Source organism: Conger conger, chromosome 1, assembly GCF_963514075.1.
Source record: "Conger conger chromosome 1, fConCon1.1, whole genome shotgun sequence".
NCBI lineage: Eukaryota > Metazoa > Chordata > Actinopteri > Anguilliformes > Congridae > Conger > Conger conger.
This window is the reverse complement of record NC_083760.1, coordinates 77,583,839-77,602,881: the sequence shown is the minus strand read 5'-3', so window position 1 is coordinate 77,602,881 and position 19,043 is coordinate 77,583,839. Positions and strand designations below refer to the sequence as shown.

General features: G+C 44.0%; 2 protein-coding genes across 6 annotated transcripts; one reads left to right on the top strand and one right to left on the bottom strand.

Moving 5' to 3' along the window:
- The first annotated feature begins 2,182 nt into the window (after nucleotides 1-2,182).
- Nucleotides 2,183-8,006, top strand: prpf31 (PRP31 pre-mRNA processing factor 31 homolog (yeast)). The gene is made up of 14 exons (XM_061255195.1): nucleotides 2,183-2,348; nucleotides 2,834-3,049; nucleotides 3,241-3,301; nucleotides 3,448-3,531; nucleotides 3,795-3,892; nucleotides 4,005-4,111; nucleotides 4,375-4,544; nucleotides 4,993-5,150; nucleotides 5,482-5,571; nucleotides 5,873-6,000; nucleotides 6,082-6,154; nucleotides 6,522-6,650; nucleotides 7,426-7,524; nucleotides 7,624-8,006. The coding sequence occupies exons 2-14, from the start codon at nucleotides 2,834-2,836 to the stop codon at nucleotides 7,741-7,743; spliced, it is 1,533 nt and encodes a 510-aa protein (XP_061111179.1). The 5' UTR covers nucleotides 2,183-2,348; the 3' UTR covers nucleotides 7,744-8,006.
- A 437-nt stretch (nucleotides 8,007-8,443) lies between these two features.
- cnot3a (CCR4-NOT transcription complex, subunit 3a) lies at nucleotides 8,444-18,589 on the bottom strand. 5 transcript variants are annotated; one of them, XM_061216008.1, is made up of 19 exons: nucleotides 18,391-18,589; nucleotides 17,409-17,472; nucleotides 17,191-17,258; nucleotides 16,999-17,073; nucleotides 16,744-16,833; nucleotides 16,377-16,505; nucleotides 15,992-16,087; nucleotides 15,631-15,850; nucleotides 15,293-15,408; nucleotides 14,692-14,748; nucleotides 13,552-14,467; nucleotides 13,326-13,431; nucleotides 13,098-13,239; nucleotides 12,195-12,308; nucleotides 11,463-11,562; nucleotides 10,766-10,964; nucleotides 10,499-10,631; nucleotides 10,261-10,386; nucleotides 8,444-9,991 (listed from the first exon to the last, which is right to left on the bottom strand). In XM_061216008.1, the coding sequence occupies exons 2-19, from the start codon at nucleotides 17,431-17,433 to the stop codon at nucleotides 9,893-9,895; spliced, it is 2,811 nt and encodes a 936-aa protein (XP_061071992.1). In that variant the 5' UTR covers nucleotides 17,434-17,472; nucleotides 18,391-18,589; the 3' UTR covers nucleotides 8,444-9,892. The 5 variants fall into 5 exon arrangements, with proteins under 5 accessions (XP_061071992.1, XP_061071991.1, XP_061071994.1 ...); XM_061216007.1 differs by having other exon boundaries at nucleotides 18,406-18,589; XM_061216010.1 differs by having other exon boundaries at nucleotides 15,631-15,844; nucleotides 18,406-18,589.
- Between the last annotated feature and the right edge of the window lie 454 nt (nucleotides 18,590-19,043).

Below are 19,043 nucleotides of genomic sequence, written 5' to 3'. Positions count from 1 at the left end.
GTGCATCCGGAAAGTATTCACAGCGCTTCACTTTCCCCACATTTTGTTATGTTACAGCCTTATTCCAAAATGGAATAAATTCATTTTTTCCCTCAACATTCTACACACAACACCCCAGAATGACAACATGAAAAGAAGTTTTTGAAATTTTAGCAAATTTATTAAAAATAAAAAACTAAGAAATCACATGTACATAAGTATTCAGCCTTTGCTCAATACTTTGTTGATGCACCTTTGACAGCAATTACAGCCTCAAGTCTTTTTGAATATGATGCCACAAGCTTGGCACACCTATCTTTGGGCAGTTTCGCCCATTCCTCTTTGCAGCACCTCTCAAGCTCCATCAGGTTGGATGGGGAGTGTCGGTGCACAGCCATTTTCAGATCTCTCCAGAGATGTTCAATAAGATTCAAGTCTGGGCTCTGGCTGGGCCACTCAAGGACATTCACAGAGTTGTCCTGAAGCCACTCCTTTGATATCTTGGCTGTGTGCTTAGGGTCTTTGTCCTGCTGAAAGATGAACCATTGCCCCAGTCTGAGGTCAAGAGCACTCTGGAGCAGGTTTTCATCCAGGATGTCTCTGTACATTGCTGCATTCATCTTTCCCTCAATCCTGACTAGTCTCCCAGTTCCTGCCACTGAAAAACATCCCCACAGCATGATGCTGCCACCACCATGTTTCACTGTAGGGATGGTATTGGCCAGGTGATGAGCGGTGCCTGGTTTCCTCCAAACATGACGCCTGGCATTTACGCCAAAAAGTTCAATCTTTGTCTCTTCAGACCAGAGAATTTTGTTTCTCATGGTCGGAGTCCTTCAGGTACCTTTTGGCAAACTGCAGGCGGGCTGCCATGTGCCTTTTACTAAGGAGTGGCTTCTGTCTGGCCACTCTACCATACAGGCATGATTGGTGGATTGCTGCAGAGATGGTTGTCCTTCTGGAAGGTTCTCCTCTCTCCACAGAGGAACGCTGGAACTCTGACAGAGTGACCATCGGGTTCTTGGTCACCTCCCTGACTAAAGCCCTTTTCCCCCCCCGATTGCTCAGTTTAGACGGGTGGCCAGCTCTAGGAAGAGTCCTGGTGGTTCCAAACTTCTTCCATTTACAGATGATGGAGGCCACTGTGCTCATTGGGACCTTCAAAGCAGCAGAAATGTTTCTGTACCCTTCCCCAGATTTGTGCCTCAAGACTATCCTGTCTCGGCGGTCTACAGACAATTCCTTTGACTTCATGCTTGGTTTGTGCTCCAACATGCACTGTCAACTGTGGGACCTTATATAGACAGGTGTGTGCCTTTCCAAGTCATGTCCAATCAACTGAATTTACCACAGGTGGACTCCAATTAAGCTGTAGAAACATCTCAAGGTTGATCAGTGGAAACAGGATGCACCTGAGCTCAATTTTGAGCTTCATGGCAAAGGCTGCGATTTCTTCTGTAAGGAAAAAAAAATGAATTTAATCAATTTTGGAATAAGGCTGTAACATAACAAAATGTGGAAAAAGTGAAGCGCTGTGAATACTTTCCGGATGCACTGTAACTGTAGCATCAGTTGGTGCTTAATGCATATGGTAACTTTTCCCCAGTGGATGAGGGGTTTGGACGGTTGAGCCCAGAAGTCCTAGCCAACACTCATCATATGTAATCTGAGCTACCAATTGAGGGCTCATCAAGGCACATCACGTATAATGCTGAGATGCTGAGGTAATGAACTGGTGAATGAAGTTGGCCAAGCTTATGTCCAGCAGTTCAACACCACTAGAGTCCTAAGGCATAGTTAGTGAGAAATTGCCTGGTCCACATTTTTGCGGTGAGTCCCAACCAAGATCACCAAGAGCATCATGGTAAACTAATCAAAATAATTACCATGCTGATTTTATCATGCCAAAATCAGCATGTGAAATCGTGTATAAATTACAGAAATGCGTAAATTAATCTTTGAGAATGTTATATCATGGTATTATTATATTTTTTTAAATCTTGTAATGTGCATATCTGTTAGTTTTTTCTCCGAATTTGTATTTTAGCAACTTCTATCCTTGGCGCATGTATAATACTTCCCATTCTGGTCACAGCTGATGCATTCTACACGGGGCGGAACGGGGGGGAGGGGATGGGAGGGAGGTTGATGTTATTTTGGACTCCAATTGGCTTAAATGCTTTGACGTATTATCCGTGCGCCAGTCGAAATATATTTAACCAGACAACGTTGAGCCGATTGTAACATATTTACAAAAAGTAAGGTAGTCGGCTATATCGTCGAATAATTACAAATATTTCACATTTTTCCCGTTTTATGTATTTCAGGTCTTCCCTGGATAAAGCAGTAATAGCTAGTAAGTTGCTAAGGTGAGTAATCTCAGCATTTTGCGTTAAGAGAATAGCTTAGCTACTCGCTAGTTAGCTAACGTTAGTTACAATAAATTGATTACAATATTAATATGCTCTCTCCTTGCGAGCTTGATCCTTGAAAATGTGGTTATGCAGCGTTGCTAAATGTTTGTGCTTTGTTGTTGGATTGTAGGTTATATGCATCGTGATCTCTTGATGCATTAACTTGCGTATGAATCGTGGGTAGCATCTTGATTGGCTTCATTAATTGCACTGTTTAATGACTGGAAACCGCAACTAACTAGGGTAAGGTATATAGCTACCTACAGAGGATTGCATTAACCGATAACAACATATTTTGACCAGTAGGTATAGTTGTACCTTCCAAAGTGTTTGGCGATTGTAATCGAAAGTGAGTTGTCGCAGTGATCGTATTTGATAGCATTTCTAGCTTGCTCTTTGGAGCATTATTGTTCAAGCTAACCATGTTCTCCTTCATTCAGATGTCTTTAGCCGATGAACTTTTAGCGGACTTGGAGGAAGCAGGAGATGAGGGTGAAGATGACCTGTATCCCGGGGATGGTGGGGGAGAAAGTGAAGGGGAAGCAGGTGAAAGAGAGGGAGGAGGGGGATTGGAAGACATACCGGAGGAGATGGAGGTTGACTACAGTGGGACAGAAAGCGTCACTTCAATTGCAAAACTCCGTCACAGCAAACCAGTAAGCTGAGATGACTTATGCTTTTTATGTTTTTTTATTTTTTATTTTTTTTATTTTTATTTTTTTGTTTATTTTTTTTTTTGTCTAAAAACTAAAACTACATATCTACACACTAGCATGTTTTGTAAAACGGGGGAAAGCGGTTTGCTTATTTCCGTGGTGAATTAGTGACCCTTTACTTCTTTTGACAGTTTTCAGAGATTATGGACAAAATTTCTCTATATGTTGGAAACCAACGCAAGAACACTGAAGGTATTTGTTTTTATTTTTGTTTCTGTTTACTTGTTTTGTCACGAATGCCTCAACATGAAGATGACAAGAACATGCAGTCACATTTTCGTCAAGCCTGCAGATTTTTTTTTTTCTCTTTTTCTGGTGTTCCATTTTCTCTCTTCCAGTTTCAGGTCCAGTTGAGGCAGACCCAGAGTACCGACTGATTGTAGCTGCCAATAATTTGACTGTGGAAATTGACAATGAACTGAGTAAATACAACTACTTTTTAAATTATAGTTATTACCCAATAGATGAGCAATAAAAATATCTTGATGTTATGACATTTGTATATTTTTCATGTATATACCAAAGGGAATCCTTACAATGCCCGATTCCCTCATACATGTTTTTTACATTTTTTATAAAATGTGCATCAGTGTGCATCTTAAATGTACACATTGTTCATGGGTGTAACTGTCAGTGCCATCAGGTTTTTTTTAACCACATGTCCTCTTATCTTCTACTGTATCAGATATCATCCACAAATTTGTCCGTGACAAATATTCAAAGAGATTCCCAGAGCTAGAGTCCTTGGTACCAAACTCTTTGGATTATATCCGAACGGTCAAGGTAGGCTTGCCGTCTATTTGGTTTAATGTCTTGTGTAATTGAATGGATTGTAATTGAATGTAACTTTATTAATCCATGCAATGATGGCCATCTCTCTGCTTCATGCACACAGGAATTGGGGAATAATCTGGACAAGTGTAAAAACAATGAGACGCTCCAGCAGATCTTGACCAACGCCACAATCATGGTCGTCAGTGTGACTGCATCAACTACACAGGGGTGAGAGGTTTAATGTACTTTTAAATATGGTGACTGCCTGGATGCCACAAGACATTGATCTTGTCCAGTAGCATTGACACAGTGGGGAAACTGGCATGTAGCAGTTGTATTTGAAGAGTGACATTTTTTTTAATTCTTTTTTTTAGAAGTCAGGGAAATCCTTAGTGCAACTTAAACTACAAACATTTTGATTGTGTTGAGTCTGGAGAATTTTGATTGCACGCTTTTCTTCATTAAGACACTGCATTCTTCTCTATTACTAGGACGTTGCTGGGTGAGGATGAGCTCCAACGACTGGAAGAGGCTTGTGACATGGCCCTTGAGCTGAACCAATCAAAACACAGGATATATGAGTATGTGGAGTCCAGGATGTCCTTCATCGCTCCTAACCTGTCCATTATTGTTGGGGCCTCCACGGCTGCCAAGATCATGGGTAAGAGAAAAGAATGGAGAGGACGGCCATGGTGAGGGATAGAGCTGGTTAGAGCTGTAAATTAAGAAAAGATGTGCATGAGTGCAGGGTGATTTCTCTGAATTATTTAAAGTCTGTATACATTCACATGGCATGTTTCTTTAGCTACTGCAGAGCAAGTTAAGAATATGTGCTGTACAAATAGGATGTATGGGCTAGTGTTATTATAATTTTTTTTTGGGTGTATTTGTCCAGTGCTTGTTGAATTCTTCATTCTTCAACTATATAAAAATGTGAATTTGCTGGAAAAGAAAATGGATTCCTTTGTATTTCATGCATGTGTTACTCCATTCATTACTGTAAAACGTGTGACCTTTCCTTCAGCTGGGCTTTTTCATTACCTCATTACCCTTTACACAAGTACTGATATTTAAAGTGCTGGCGGAAACCTCTCCACCCTTCTGTTTAGGTATCGCTGGGGGCCTGACCAACCTGTCGAAGATGCCTGCCTGTAACCTGATGCTGCTAGGAGCTCAGCGCAAATCCCTGTCTGGCTTCAGCAGCACCTCTCTGCTGCCCCACACTGGCTACATCTACCACTGCGACGTGGTGCAGTCCCTGCCCCCTGTGAGTGGCCAATCCCTATACTACTGCCAAAGAAGGGCTGCGGTTACGGTGTTATAACCCACATCGACATCGTCTTTTTGTTACTTTCATTATGTGGTTCTTTAAAAAGATGTATATATTGGACCGATTGTAACCCATTTATAGCAAGCAGTGCTAGCAAGCCATATGGACTGATACGTAGCTTTTTTTTTTACTGCCTTTTTGCCCTCTCTACTGGTCGATTTTTGACTGCTTTTGTCCAGTGAGGTACTATTGCGGGGGGGCGGGGGGGCCGGGGCGAGATCGGAAAGAGGGAGAAGCGAATAACGGTGGAAAACGATGTAATCTGCAGGACCTGCGGCGGAAGGCTGCCAGACTGGTGTCGGCCAAGTGCGCCCTGGTTGCCAGAGTGGACAGCTTCCACGAGAGCGCCGACGGCAAGGTGAGAGTGAAGGAGGAGGCTGGGCGGTAGAGCTGATGGTGCGGGACGGGAGGTGTTGTTCCTCAGTCATTCGTGCAGTGATGAGGAAGTGTTAGGCTGTGGGTGGGGCTTCGAGGGAGGGTAGGGATGATGACCTGTCGGGTGCATGGCTGAAGGCCGGTGGAGAAAGTGGGGAGGACAGGAGTTGAGGCAGGCAGTCTGAACAGACGGCAGTGTAAGGTGGATTAAGGAATGAATGAATGAATGAATGAATGAATGAATGGAGTGTGTACTCACTATAGTGGTCATGTGCATCTGTCAGGTTGGCTACGACATGAAGGAGGAGATCGAGCGCAAGTTTGACAAATGGCAGGAGCCCCCACCTGTGAAACAGGTGAAGCCCCTCCCTGCCCCCTTGGATGGGCAGAGGAAGAAACGAGGGGGAAGGAGGTACTGATGCTGGTCACCCCTCTCTGCTGCTGTCTGTGAGTGATGCACGTGACCACTGGCTAATCCACCCCTCTCTTTCAGGTATCGCAAAATGAAGGAACGGCTGGGGCTCACAGAGATCAGGAAGCATGCAAACAGAATGACGTTTGCAGAGGTCGGTGAAGTCCACTCACTACATGTCTTGACTTTTTTTCTTGGGATTTACTTGTAACCCATTTGTAATCCCATTTGAATTCCTTGCCAAATAAATCTGTATTACAGCCATCCTGGCAAATACCTCTACTGGGCTAAATGCATTTTACAATAAGCCTAACATACTGGTAATGGTTAAATAAATTGATAGACATTTGGATGTTGGGTAGTAAAACACAATGAATGTAGCATTTTATGTAATCATTACAATAGTATACCCGCACCCCTCTTTCCATTCGATCGGACACCATGGAAGATCTGTGGATATGCCGGCAAGTGTTCTTCATCCATTCAACCCCTTATGTACTGTAACTCTCCTTCTTCCCCAGATTGAGGATGACGCATACCAGGAGGATCTGGGCTTCAGTTTGGGCCAGCTTGGTAAATCGGGCAGTGGCCGTGTCAGACAGGCCCAGGTCAATGATGCGACCAAGGCCAGGATCTCAAAGTCACTGCAGGTACACATGGTTACAGGCCTTTTCTCAATACAAGCCAGGGCAGTTGTATTTATGCATTTATGCACTCCAGACAAGTCACTGCTTTGAGTAAGTAGAAATATATGTTGCTGTTGTCTAAAAGGCTTTACAGAAATCACCAGGGCCCAGTTGCATAAAAACTGTATGCCGGAAACTAAGCCGGGTGTTCAGTGAGGTGTACGTTCACGTTAGTTGCACAAGTTTGGGCATTGACAGATGGACTCAAATCTAGGGTAGGCATAATGGTGACTGCAGTAATTACAACCCAAGCTTTCTTTTGATTAGGATTTTAATTATATTTGGGGGAACATGAATCCATTGAGTCAATCAATGGATTGACACATTTCTTAGCTTTGCATCAGCTATTCTATAAGAAATGAGCTAGGTACGCAAATTAGGAGTTCGCTTTTATACACCTGACTTTACTTTTTGAACTTCTTGATTACTACCTGCCAACGTCTAGCTTGTGCAACATGCCTTGACAGACATGCACATAAAAGTGGTGAAAATCGGGCGTCATACGACCAGCTTTAATGCAACTGGCCCCCGGAGTTCTGTATGAATTGCCATTATGATAACATCAGTTTATATTATGTTTAGTCGCTCTGAATGACAGTATATGCTAAATGAATATCAATATCAATACACAATCTCTTCGGTACACAATCGCTCCGTAAACCCTGTTCCTCTCTGCACCTTGATGGTGTTGGTTTGTGCTGCGAGTGTCAGTAAAGGACCATAACGGCTCTCTTTACAGAGGACACTGCAGAAGCAGAGTATGGTGTACGGCGGGAAGTCGACAGTCAGGGACCGCTCCTCTGGAACCAGCTCCAGTGTGGCGTTCACTCCTCTGCAGGTAGGCACCACCAAACCAGTTTCAGAAATGTGGTTTACAGTTATGTTGCGAGTGTGCGATTATTTAATGTTTATCCCTCTCTCGTTTTCTTTGCGACAGGGTTTGGAGATTGTGAACCCGCAAGCTGCAGAGAAGAAGGTGACAGAGGCCAATCAGAAATATTTCTCCAACATGGCCGAGTTCCTCAAGGTGAAGCGTGAGGGGGAGGGGAAGCAGTGAAGCAGCTATGGAGAAGTGGGACGGAGAGCCCCCACCAGTCCGAGAACGGGGACAAAGATGGACGCACCCAGAACCTGGGGGGGAACATGTCTGAGATTGTCTGAAATTGTCCTATATTTGTACAATTTGTTTCAATCTAATCTCAAATTAGAAAGCAATTTGATTGTACATGTCTCAGCAATATGTTGTTTTCTTGCATCACTGTTTAATTTTAAATTTATTTTTAATAAATTCGGAGAGGTTTGCCTTTTGTTAGAATTTAAGACTTCTTTTTTGTGTGTATTTGTTCCATTAACAAGCTAGTCACTTTGGATTGATTGTTTGGAACTTAAACTGGGGAGCCCAACCATTTATATCCAGAAACAGCCATGGATTTTTGGCAAAGATTAAACTTGTATCATATGCATTTCTGCTCCAATCACAAATTGTTGAAACAAATCTAAAAAATGTAAGTGCCTGTCTCCCATAAATTCCGGCAGGCAAACAATCCACAGCAATGATTAGTTATTTAGCTGATGATTTTATCAGCCAAAGCAACTTAATTGAATAAACTAAGCAGAAAAAAAAAAACAAACAAAAAAAACTCCTGGTCCCCATGTGAAGTGCATCAGTGCTAATGGTGCTAGTCTTAAAAATTAAATGGAGTGCCCATCGCAATGAGCGTACTACTTACATGTACCATGAAAATGAAACAGACCAGTTTCTGAAAAGTAATTTTAATATTTTTACAATCCTTTTCTCAGTCTTGCTTTCCTTGCAACCCCAGTAGTTATTTGTCATGCTGTCCTGTTGACAACAAAGGATGAGTCCATTTAGGGAGGGATTCACATTGCAGCTTTCAATGTCACCTGCCTTACCCATTCCTCCCAGCAAAGGTAAACGGTAAAAAAAAACACACTCCCACCAAATGATTCTTTGTATTTGAAAAACGTCATTGCAAATTTTTCCAAAAAAAAAAAGCTAAAAGGTCAGTTTTCATTTTTCTATCTGGAGCACTACATTAAAATAGTGTCACTCAAGACTGCACTCTGGTCCAGCAAAGAAAAAGGTTTCAAAAAAATCTTATTTAAATGAAAACACTGATGGTGTAAGTGCCATTTTGTGGGAGTAATTTTGATTCCTTTACTGCAAAGTTCAGAAGAAAATAGAATTTATTCCCAGATATGGGACACTGCACATTCCTCTGAAAATGGCCTTGAACAAAGGCAATGCTTCCACAAAATAAAAGCCTCACAAAAACTATTATGACATTATCTGAGAGTAAAACAATTGATACTTAGTTGAAATAATTTGTTTGGAAGTGCAAATTACTGATTTAGGCCATTTCTATTTGTCAGGTGGCATCACACACATGCATTGTCAACATAACTCATTAAGGTAATTTCTTTCCTGCTTGCAAAAATACCCAAACAAACAAAATGTTTCAGTACCAGTACTGGCCCTTTCTTGTGGTGATCTACAGCAGAAGACGGCGATTGGAACTGTTTGAGATGGGAACGAATTTGCCGATCCACATCTAGTCTGACAAAGACGCAAACTCGACCTTGTACAAGGTGCTGCAATGCAGAACATTTTGAATAGGGTGCGTTTATTACACTTTGTCTACAAATGCTGCCCAAAACACAATCTAGAGAAACACTGCATTTCACAGGATGCAGACTACAGATCCTGCCATGGGACAAATGGACATGAAATTTTCTGGTCCCAGAATTTTCTGTGGTTTTCACGTGATTGAGCTTTTCACATGCTTCACCAGATCCATTAGTTAGGTTCTATGCTGTCCAACTGCGTGCTCTGCTCACAATTTTACGGTTCAAGTAACCTGGAGACTTAAAGTTCCACAGAACTGCTTCTTTTTTAACCAACTTTAAAATTGAATTTGGGAGTTTTCACCGAAGGCCTGCACTTCAAATGAAGTAATAGAGAGCTTCAGTGAAAACGATAAATTACACAGGGGCAACACTCCAGGGAAAGGAACCAAACAAAAAACATGAATTCCCCTCCTCCCACCCCCACCCCCCCATATCTGGGAAAATATCTGTATCTTTGAATCGCCTCCGCGTCTTTCTAATGTGTTTAGTTCAGCCCAGGAATGTTGACAGTGGTACATCATCCACCTTTCCCCCCCATTACAGTCTCCATCAGTCCATCACTGTAGATCCCGGTCTTCGAGGTACCTGTACTCAAACGTGAATCCTTCCTTCTTCCTCTGGCCCCATTTCTCATAGTCAAAGTAAATGTAGGTTCCCTGAAACAGACAAGCATTCATCACACAGTGCACCGCTAGCTGCCAAAATGTCATTTTCCAAGGCCATATTCATCAGGACTCATGAGTGTGATGGTATATGGAGGTGTAACTGCTCAGATTCACAAGCGATATATCAAGGCTGTACCTGTTCCAACTCATTGGCCATTTGTAAATTTGACCAGCTCAAACTCATCTATGATGCATAAGAGATATAGGCCATTTGTAAATTTGACCAGCTCAAACTCATCTATGATGCATAAGAGATATACCTGCTCAAACTCATCTGTGATGGTTTTAGGCTCCTCGTGCCTCTGGAACCACATCATGTACTTTGTGTGGAACCGCCATGACTGCTTCTTCAAGGCTTTAGCTGCCAAATACTGCGCCTTCGTGCCCTGCACAGGTAAGGATGAAAGGCAAAGTGAGTGTGAGTGTAATAATAGAACCTGTAGACACTGAGTATGAGCAGAGTTAGTCAGGCTGGGTGGTACATGGTGGGACCATTACCTCCAGGTAGTAGAATATAAAGAAGAGGGTCTCTGTGGACAGCCTCTGGTAGAACTCCACAGAATCAGAGTGAGGAGGGGGCACCTGGTGATGGAAAGGTAAGGTGGGACACGGATTTCTCATCAGGTACTGCCTGGGTGGGGACAGAGACAGAGAGAGAGGGAGTTAGAGTAAAGGCTCAGACTTTAACCCCGAGTACATCATGGCAGAGCGCATTCAGAGACACTAATGACTGCCGTTTCTCCCAACAGTGGAGTAACACGGTACCTGATCCTCTCCGAGTCAGAGGGGTGGGGCATGTGCGTCCAGGCCGACTCCTGCATGGCCTGCTGGTAGAGCTGGTCTTTGGACAGGGGCACGGGCCCAAGAGGACACACGCCCAGTGAGGGCGGGATGCTGACCTCGGATACGGAAGGCTGGGGGGCTGCTGGAGGCCCTGGTGGGGCTGTCGATCCAGAGAAGATGTCTGGGAGGTTTGGGGAAACAGTGAGTCACAAGGAAATGCTATCACACCATGCTCATGTCCTTCATATCACATTGTGGGAGATGTGACAATTAGTTTATGACTCTTAAGATTTATTGTGTCCAGTGGTTTCTGCCAGTGTCCAGAGACAGTTTTATTCAGAAGGAAAGGATCTTTTTCATCATATATCATTTTGGTTTACAATTCTGCTCAGTGTTGTGAAATAAGATGAACAAGCACATTTGACTTCTAGAGTTGCTAGTATGTTACCTTGGCTAAGGTATTAGTTGCTAATAATCAAGAGTAGCCTTTTTCAAAAGTAGGTTCCAGTGTACAGTTGAGTCTTGTGGAGAATAACCTGAGATTTATTGCGTCACAAAGTATTTTGAAAAGCACTGCACCATGCACCACTAAAAAACAACCATCAGGTATGTTCCACGGGGAAATGATGACACTGCTGAAGTGCTTAAGAAGTGCGATCTGTGCTAGCCTAATACTCACCTCTTTCTGTGAGGTGTAGGGCAGGAATCTCTCCTTCCAGACCTGAGCCCAGTGCTGCCCTCTCTGCCATGGACTTCAGAGAGCTCAGGGGCTCAGGGGCCTGGGGGGGAGAAGGGGGGTCAGGACACACAAGAAATCTGTGCAAATCCAACCATTTTCAGACCGTGAAACCCCCCCCCCAAAAAAAAAAAAAAAAAAAATACCTGAACCTGTCTCAGTCCTCACCCCCAGCTCCACAACCCCATCTACATCCTCCATTGACACTCAAAACCCAACACCACACAGCTCATGCCTAGAACCACCACGGCCAGTCATTGTGACTGAGCTAACCTTCGAGCACTCATTCTCTTATGATAAATAAGACACCAGATTCAGGTCCAGCAAGTGAATTTGAAAATAGCTACAGGAGAGATAAACCAATGTTAGAAACCACAGGCTGTATATAAATACTTAAGAAGAAAGATATACATGAATAAAATCAACAGTAATGCCCACTGAACTGAAGCAATATACTCTTACAAAATAAATAACTACAGTGCTTTCTAAACGGTGTGTGTACACAATGTACATCTACACAAATAGGTTTTGAGCGACGCGCTCCAGTGTAACCAAAACGCTTGCATTCCAACATTTTAAAACATACTCTTCCACTACATTTGCTTAGCATTAGCCACACACAGCATTGTGTCACACTTAACATTTGCCAAGTTTGTGTTAGTCATTTCCTGCTACCTGACACTGTTTTCTCTTTCGTGTGTTTGTGGATGCTGCACTGGGTCCAGGCTGCTCTCCTAGCTGTGGTCCAGCCCTCGATTCCATCAGTATCTGACGGAGGTCTGTGGCGAGCTGAAGGATAAAGTTTTTAAGATTCTTTTTATGTTCTTTGCTAAACATTCCCCTTTTAAAAAACAAAAACAGATAGATACCTGACCACTACTGCCAGGCCCAGTATATTGCTAGAAAATAGCAGCTGTCAACGGTCAGCCAACCAGTTTTCAAAGCACTACTACTGGGTCTTTGACATCCATTTTGTACTTTGTTTCAGAGAAATAAAGCACCATTTCGTCTTTCCAGAATTACCAGAGGAATATAGAGTACACTTATAAGCTAAACTGATGCCTTTGCTGTACTTGTTCACAAACACTGCTGTAAAGAATCTTTTCTTAACCTTTTTTCTTGCCAGGATTTCTTTCTACCTCTAATGGATCAAACTGTTACTAAGAGTTTGGTTTTGGAAACTGATGCATTAAATATGCCTGGTTTGCCACCAGTTATCACCTGACCTGGCCTTCAATGCACACCAGGCAATCAGATTACCCTGATAATCTGACAAATGCCTGGAAACTTCCAGGAAAAGGGCAATTATTAATGCAACACGATATATGTATGCATACATGTTCTTTATTGCTAGCCTAGGATTTAATTCCAAGTCCAGAGTGTAAAAGAAATGTATGGGGGAAATTCAGCAAACCTAAAGCTGAATTCCATTAGGAAAAGCAAAAGTTGTTTAGTTGCTATGAAGTCAAAATGGCTGCCGTGGAGGTTCTAGTGAAAACCAAGTCCCTCAGCCTCCCGCTCTGGTCCTCTTGCAGCTTGGATGCCTGGCCTAGCCCCTGAGCCCAGTGGTGCTCTCACCTTCATGCTGTCGGAGGCCTGCGTGTAGGAGAGAGGCCCGTTCATCAGGCTCCCGCTGCCCGGCTTGCCTTCGCTGTACGAGGGGGAGGGGGAGCTGGGAGGCAGTGTGATGGAACCCAGGAGGCTGGGGCCGTTGTCCTTACTGAGACACAGAGAGGCACGGAGGGGTCACTCAAAGCACACACACACCACAACAAGAAGGCTGAAACAGGACAGAGGTCCACTCACGGAGGATTGGCAGCAGGGACCAAGGAAGAGAGCTGGCTGTTTTGTGATTGGCTGGCAATGGTGAGGGTGGAATCAGGCGCGCTGTCTGCAACTACCGCACTGTAACCTGAAGGACAGCGACGGGGGACATTCAAACGCACGTCACCTTAAGGGAAACAACACTTAAGACTTCAAAGTGCATAAGACAAGGCAGAAAAAAAGAAAAGTAAATGCAGCCTCTACTCACTAGTGCTGCCATTCTGCTTCTGTCCACTGGGAGGTCTGACCAGGGCACCGCTCCCACCTCCTAATCCTCCGCCTGCCCCGGTGTTTCCAGCACTGCCTCCCATAACCCCAACTGCAGCGCCCGGCGGCATGCCCACTGGACTGAGAGCCACCTGAGGTTGTCCCTGGATGACGGCCTGACCTGTGCTTAGCCCCAAAATCCCACCACCGACTCCGCCAAGTCCGGGACTGGTGCCCAACAAACCCGTAGATGTCCCGCTTCCGTTATTATTGCCACTCGTTATAGCAGCGCTGGATATTGCATTACTGTTATTACCCACGGCCGACGCTCCCACTCCACTGCCCACCCCACCTGAAGCAGCTGCCTGTGCGTACGGGGCGGGGGTGGAGCCTGAAAGGAGGCCAGCCATGGTGCTGAGGGATGCCGGCATCCCAGACAGACCCAAGCTAGACATCTGGTTGACACCGCTCGTTCCAGTAACCATGCCTTTGCCCAAACCCAGGCCCTGCCCCAGGCCCAGGCTGGAGGCTGAGGACTGCCCTGAGGGGGTCTGGGGCTGAGAATTCTGGGATACCGAAGCCGGTGTACTGGAGCTGGGAGGAGAAGAGGCAGCAGGTGTGGGGAGGAGGACGTTTGCTGGACTGGGGTTGCTGTTGGAGGGAAGGGCAGAGCTGGGAGAGTTTTTAGGCTGGGGTTGCTGCTGCTGGCTCTGTGGCTGAGACTGCTGCTGCTGCTGGATTGCTGTGCTGAAGCTGCCAGGACTGGGGAGGAGACCCCCCAAGCTGCCAAGGAGACTGTTGCCACCACCACCCCCTGCAACTGTCGCCATGGAGACGAGCGAAGAGGACGAAGTCCCAGAGGAGGAAGAGGAGGATGAAGACAGTGACGATGAGGGATTGCCATTCTTTACAGGAGACTGGAAGAATGAGAGGAAGTGAGGTCATAAATGGATCTTTCCACAGTGGTTCTGTTAGGCAGACAGGCATGTCATTTGAAACAGTGCACACAGACTGCATCTAGGATACAGACCACAAGATGCTGTGGAATACCAATGTCTAATACAAGACATTCAGTGTGCTTCCCCTGACCGAACACTTCAGTGCAATGAATGTCACACAGAAGAGGAGGGCAGTCTCTCACCTGACTGACTTCACTGTCTGTGGACCGTCCCCTTTTCTTATCATCTTCAGAATTCTCCTGCAAGGCACAGGCACAGAGCTCATTTTCACCCATCCCAACTCTGCATCATCATCATCATCATCAACATCAACTTTACAGTTCTTAACCCATATGAACCTTGCGCAAACATCAACTTGACAGTTCTTTCCAGACCTGGGACAAATACGTAATTGTTTTGGATTCAAATACTTTTCTGTGCTCGATTGACCTGGTAAAATTCAGCCAACCAAGTGGACCAGAAGGCAGGGTTGGCACTTTTTTATTTAATAGGTCCCAAGAAAACAGACATGCTCATTAAAGCGTAGAAAAGTACATGAATTAAAAACAATTATATGTATTTGACCAGGTCTGGCATAATCATGAGCTTTCCTTTCCTTTTTTTTTTTTTTACCCCCCCCCCCCCCCAAAAAAAAAAAGATACCCAATTAATCTGACTGGCTCAAATGGAAAGCAGTCATGTTGATGGCTGACAAATTGCAAGCTTTTTCCAAGATGTCGCACAAGAAAACTCCAGTGACAGCACTCTGGAAGCGACCGTTTCCGGGGTGTCGGAGTGACCTACCGCAGTGCACGGAGCAGAGGGAGGTATGGGAGAGGAGGAGGTGGTGGAGTTGGGTGTGCTCCCAGAGTGGGGGAAGATCTCATCCTCCATTTGAGAGTTGCCCACCAGCGGTGGGGCTACAGAGATGGAAAAAGAGAAAAAGATCAACTCAAAGCACCGGATGCGACGCAGCCAAAACACGGCAGACAGGCTCCCAAGACACATGACAAAGGGTAACTAGCTTCATCTGAAGCATGTCATTTTGCCCAATCCACGCCTTCCAGCACACATACACAATTGAAACAGAGACTCCCTGATGCAGCCAGTCATGGCCACGGAGTCACAGTCCCAGTACTCACGGATGTCCTCCAGGTCTAGGTCATCGTAGAGGAACTCATTCTCCTCAAAGTCTGGGTCCTGGGAGGAGTCGAGGTAGTACTCCACATCGTCCTTGATCTTGCGGATCAAATCCACCTGCACAGAGTCGTTGTCCAGCATGCGCAGAATGGTCTCCAGCCTGCAGATGTGGTACCTGTGCTTTTCAATGAATTGCTTCAGCTCCTCTATCCGGTCCTGCTTCTGTCGAGGCAATTAACAGCCCACTATCACACTCAAGTCACTGAGGGGCGGAGATCGAGTGAGGATGGAGATTGGTGACTGAGTGAGGATGTAGGGTGAGGGGGTTGTGACTGAGTGAGGGTGGGAAAGGGGATGACGCACCTCTTTGTCTCCTTTCTTTTTACGGGTTTGGACAGAGAGTGATTCCACCTCACTCTCAAACTGGTCCACCTGCATGTTTAGCGTATCTATCGTGTTCTTCCAAAAGACAACAAACATGGACATGTCAGAAGGAAACCAGGCCACCACAGTTCATTCACTTCTGCTTGTCATCTGAATCACAATGCTTATGATTATACACTCAAGAAATATTCAATAGACTGACTAAATATAATGGCTATAAAATGCTTAAAAACTATTTATCTTTTCTTTTTTTGCACCCTTGTCATATCCTAAACAAACTAATATGGTTCTCAAAGGCAATTTTGTACATAAATGCAGTGATGCAGCCAAATTGAATGTAAAGATCCTAGGCCAGAATGCTTACCGTTAGCCACTGGCCGACCTCCTCCTTCTCCTTCTGGGCAGGGTCCACCTTCAGTGCCAGGCCCAGCCCCTCTTTGGAGTAGGCCTTTGTCTTTGTCTCCCGCTCCACTACTTTAAACCGCTCCATTTGCTGAGGAGAGGAATCATATGCAATACGTATAAAACATATTACAGCAAAGACAAATGCCTAAACTTTGTCAGAAGAACACAATGTCAAAGAAGCCTTAAATAAATACAAATGAATTCAATTAATAAGCTGATAAAAACCAGATGTAATTAGTGGGAAGTAAAATAAATCTGGTCTGAGAAAAGCAGATTCCTAATTGTGCAGATTTGGCATGACGTGTGGAACGCAAATTCTCTGTTACCGTTTCAATGAGTTTTCGATTGTCCACTAGCTGCCTTTTGTCTTTGATTTCATTGGAGGCCACCCATGTCTTTATCTGGTCTCGAAGACGCTGAGATGTAAAGAAAGGGAGGAGCAAATAAGCATGGGGACACACACAAAGACAACCAAATCATACAATTCAAATATAAGACGGCAATTGGAACATTGGATTACAGTGTTTGAGATCACCATTTTACAGGGAACTCACTGACAACTACAACAGACAACTTCTCACCTGCAATTTTTTAATCTCTTTCTTGAGGTCTGCCTCATATTTTTCCTTCTGGTTTGCATTGGCTGCATTATGGAGCTGGAACACACAGACAAATTCACAGATATCGTTGCGGTCATCATTTTATACAGTGCACAAAACATTATCTTGAAATTATGCTGTATCCATCTTAATACATGAATCAACAACACTTACCTTTTGCCAAATGTCTTCAAATTGTTCTACACCCTCTGTGACTTTTTTCAAACATCGATCTATTTCACCTGGGTGGAGGACAAAAATGGTGTTCACATACAAACAAAATCTGGTAAAGGTCTGTACCATGACTCACAACTCATGTTCCTGGACGACCCAATTAGAAAAGTATTGATTAAAGAAAATGAATATGGCATATATCAAAAAAGGAGACTTGCCTTGCAGTTTTCTCTTATCAGCCATGACTTCTTGACTAGGATAGTCTCTTCATACCGTCTATCACTGCAAGCACGATAGAGTTGAAATAACCAATTAGGTACACACGGGATACTACAGGCTATTTACATTGCATTATTCCAAGCACAGGAAATGGACGTGTTGGCCAAAATAAGGTAAGACTCAATTATTATTTATGCACTATGCATTGCAGACGCTATAATTAATACCGTACAACTACAGTACAACTACCAGATGAGTTTCAGCGGAGACAGCCAATAAATGATAGCTCTAAAGTAAACCACCTAGCCAAGGTTCTACTTTTCATTGCAGTGTTTCGAGTTATAAGTAACATAAATTAGTTAACATGGCTATGTTGCGTTGCCTTATGCGGACACCTGACTTGAACACGCAACTTCACAATAAACCAAGTCAGTATCTGCAGATACCAAATTACGAGTTAAAAATAGCTATAGGTATTCCCAAATAAAACCATGCAATTTTGTCGTCCTTGGAAGATAGCCAGCGTGCCTTCTTAACTGGATTCTGACATGCATACACCTCAGTTATTGAATAGTTGCCCAACAAAAGCACAAATGCAATGGGACCTGCTTGAAAATGAGTATTTTGCTATTAAAGGCAATAATGCATGGATGAACTAAAGGGTTGGCCATCAATGCTGTAGCTCGCACTACATCAATTAAACCAATACCAATTTAAGATACAAACCCAATCATCATGAATTAGCAGGCTAGTTAGGTCGCGGAATATCCATCACGTTAAGAGCCTATACTCAGCAACCAAACAACCAACAGTGTTTCTTTCTTTGCAGCTCGCTAATGATCTGGGTAACTAGCTAGCTAGCTACCCAGCAGTCGTAAAGACCGGGAAGCTAAGCTTTTACTAGATAGCTAGCGTTAGCGAGCTAGCTATTGAACCTGGGATAGTAAACTTTAACAACGTTGCCGTAGATAAAATCCAAACCTTTTTGATGTTTACCTGACTTTTATGGGTTCGCCTCAGTCTTTGCTTCTCTTTGGCGCCCTAATCTATTATATCTTCTTTATTTGTGTTTTAATGCTTTCTTTTCACAAAACAATCGGTCTGCACATCAAAGATGGTCGCCAGGAACCCCCCTCCGCTGTAACACGGATGGCCTGGCGCCCCGCCTCTCCAGTGAGCCATTGGACCCTAAATCAGGTATGCTTGCTACAATTGGCTTGAAATCCCAATCACTCAACGCTCACTCTTCGACAACTTCCGCACATTTCTGAACGAGATTGTCTTAGGTTTAAAGTGAAAGGTAATATGGAAGCGTGTTTAGTGGTCTTTGCAGTTTTTATAAGTAACATTTCGGTGGGTCTTAGCCATCAAACTTCAAAATGTTTAAAAACATAAATTCCTCCATGCAAATAAAAACATTCACAATTCAAAATATTTCGGAAAAACTAAATGAAATTCCTTGAAATAGCTCCGGTCAACTAGTTGTTTTTGTTGACAGTGGTCTTCGTCCTCAAGTTACGGTCTGAAGACCACAGCTAATATTGTCTTTAAAACACCCAGAAGCAATGAGGAAGTATGAACACGGGCCTTATCATCTGGCCATCTGAAATCCATCTATCAGTTACAAATCTTAA

Coding starts and splice junctions, on each gene's coding strand:
- cnot3a (XM_061216008.1), bottom strand. CDS start 17,433: ATGGCTGATAAGAGAAAACTGCAAG. Junction 10,387..10,498: donor TTATATTCTACTACCTGGAG/GTAATGGTCCCA, acceptor TTACCTGTGCAG/GGCACGAAGGCGCAGTATTT. Junction 9,992..10,260: donor TCACAGATGAGTTTGAGCAG/GTATATCTCTTA, acceptor TGTCTGTTTCAG/GGAACCTACATTTACTTTGA.
- prpf31 (XM_061255195.1), top strand. CDS start 2,834: ATGTCTTTAGCCGATGAACTTTTAGCGGACTTGGAGGAAGCAGGAGAT. Junction 3,893..4,004: donor ATTATATCCGAACGGTCAAG/GTAGGCTTGCCG, acceptor TCATGCACACAG/GAATTGGGGAATAATCTGGA. Junction 6,651..7,425: donor GGATCTCAAAGTCACTGCAG/GTACACATGGTT, acceptor CTCTCTTTACAG/AGGACACTGCAGAAGCAGAG.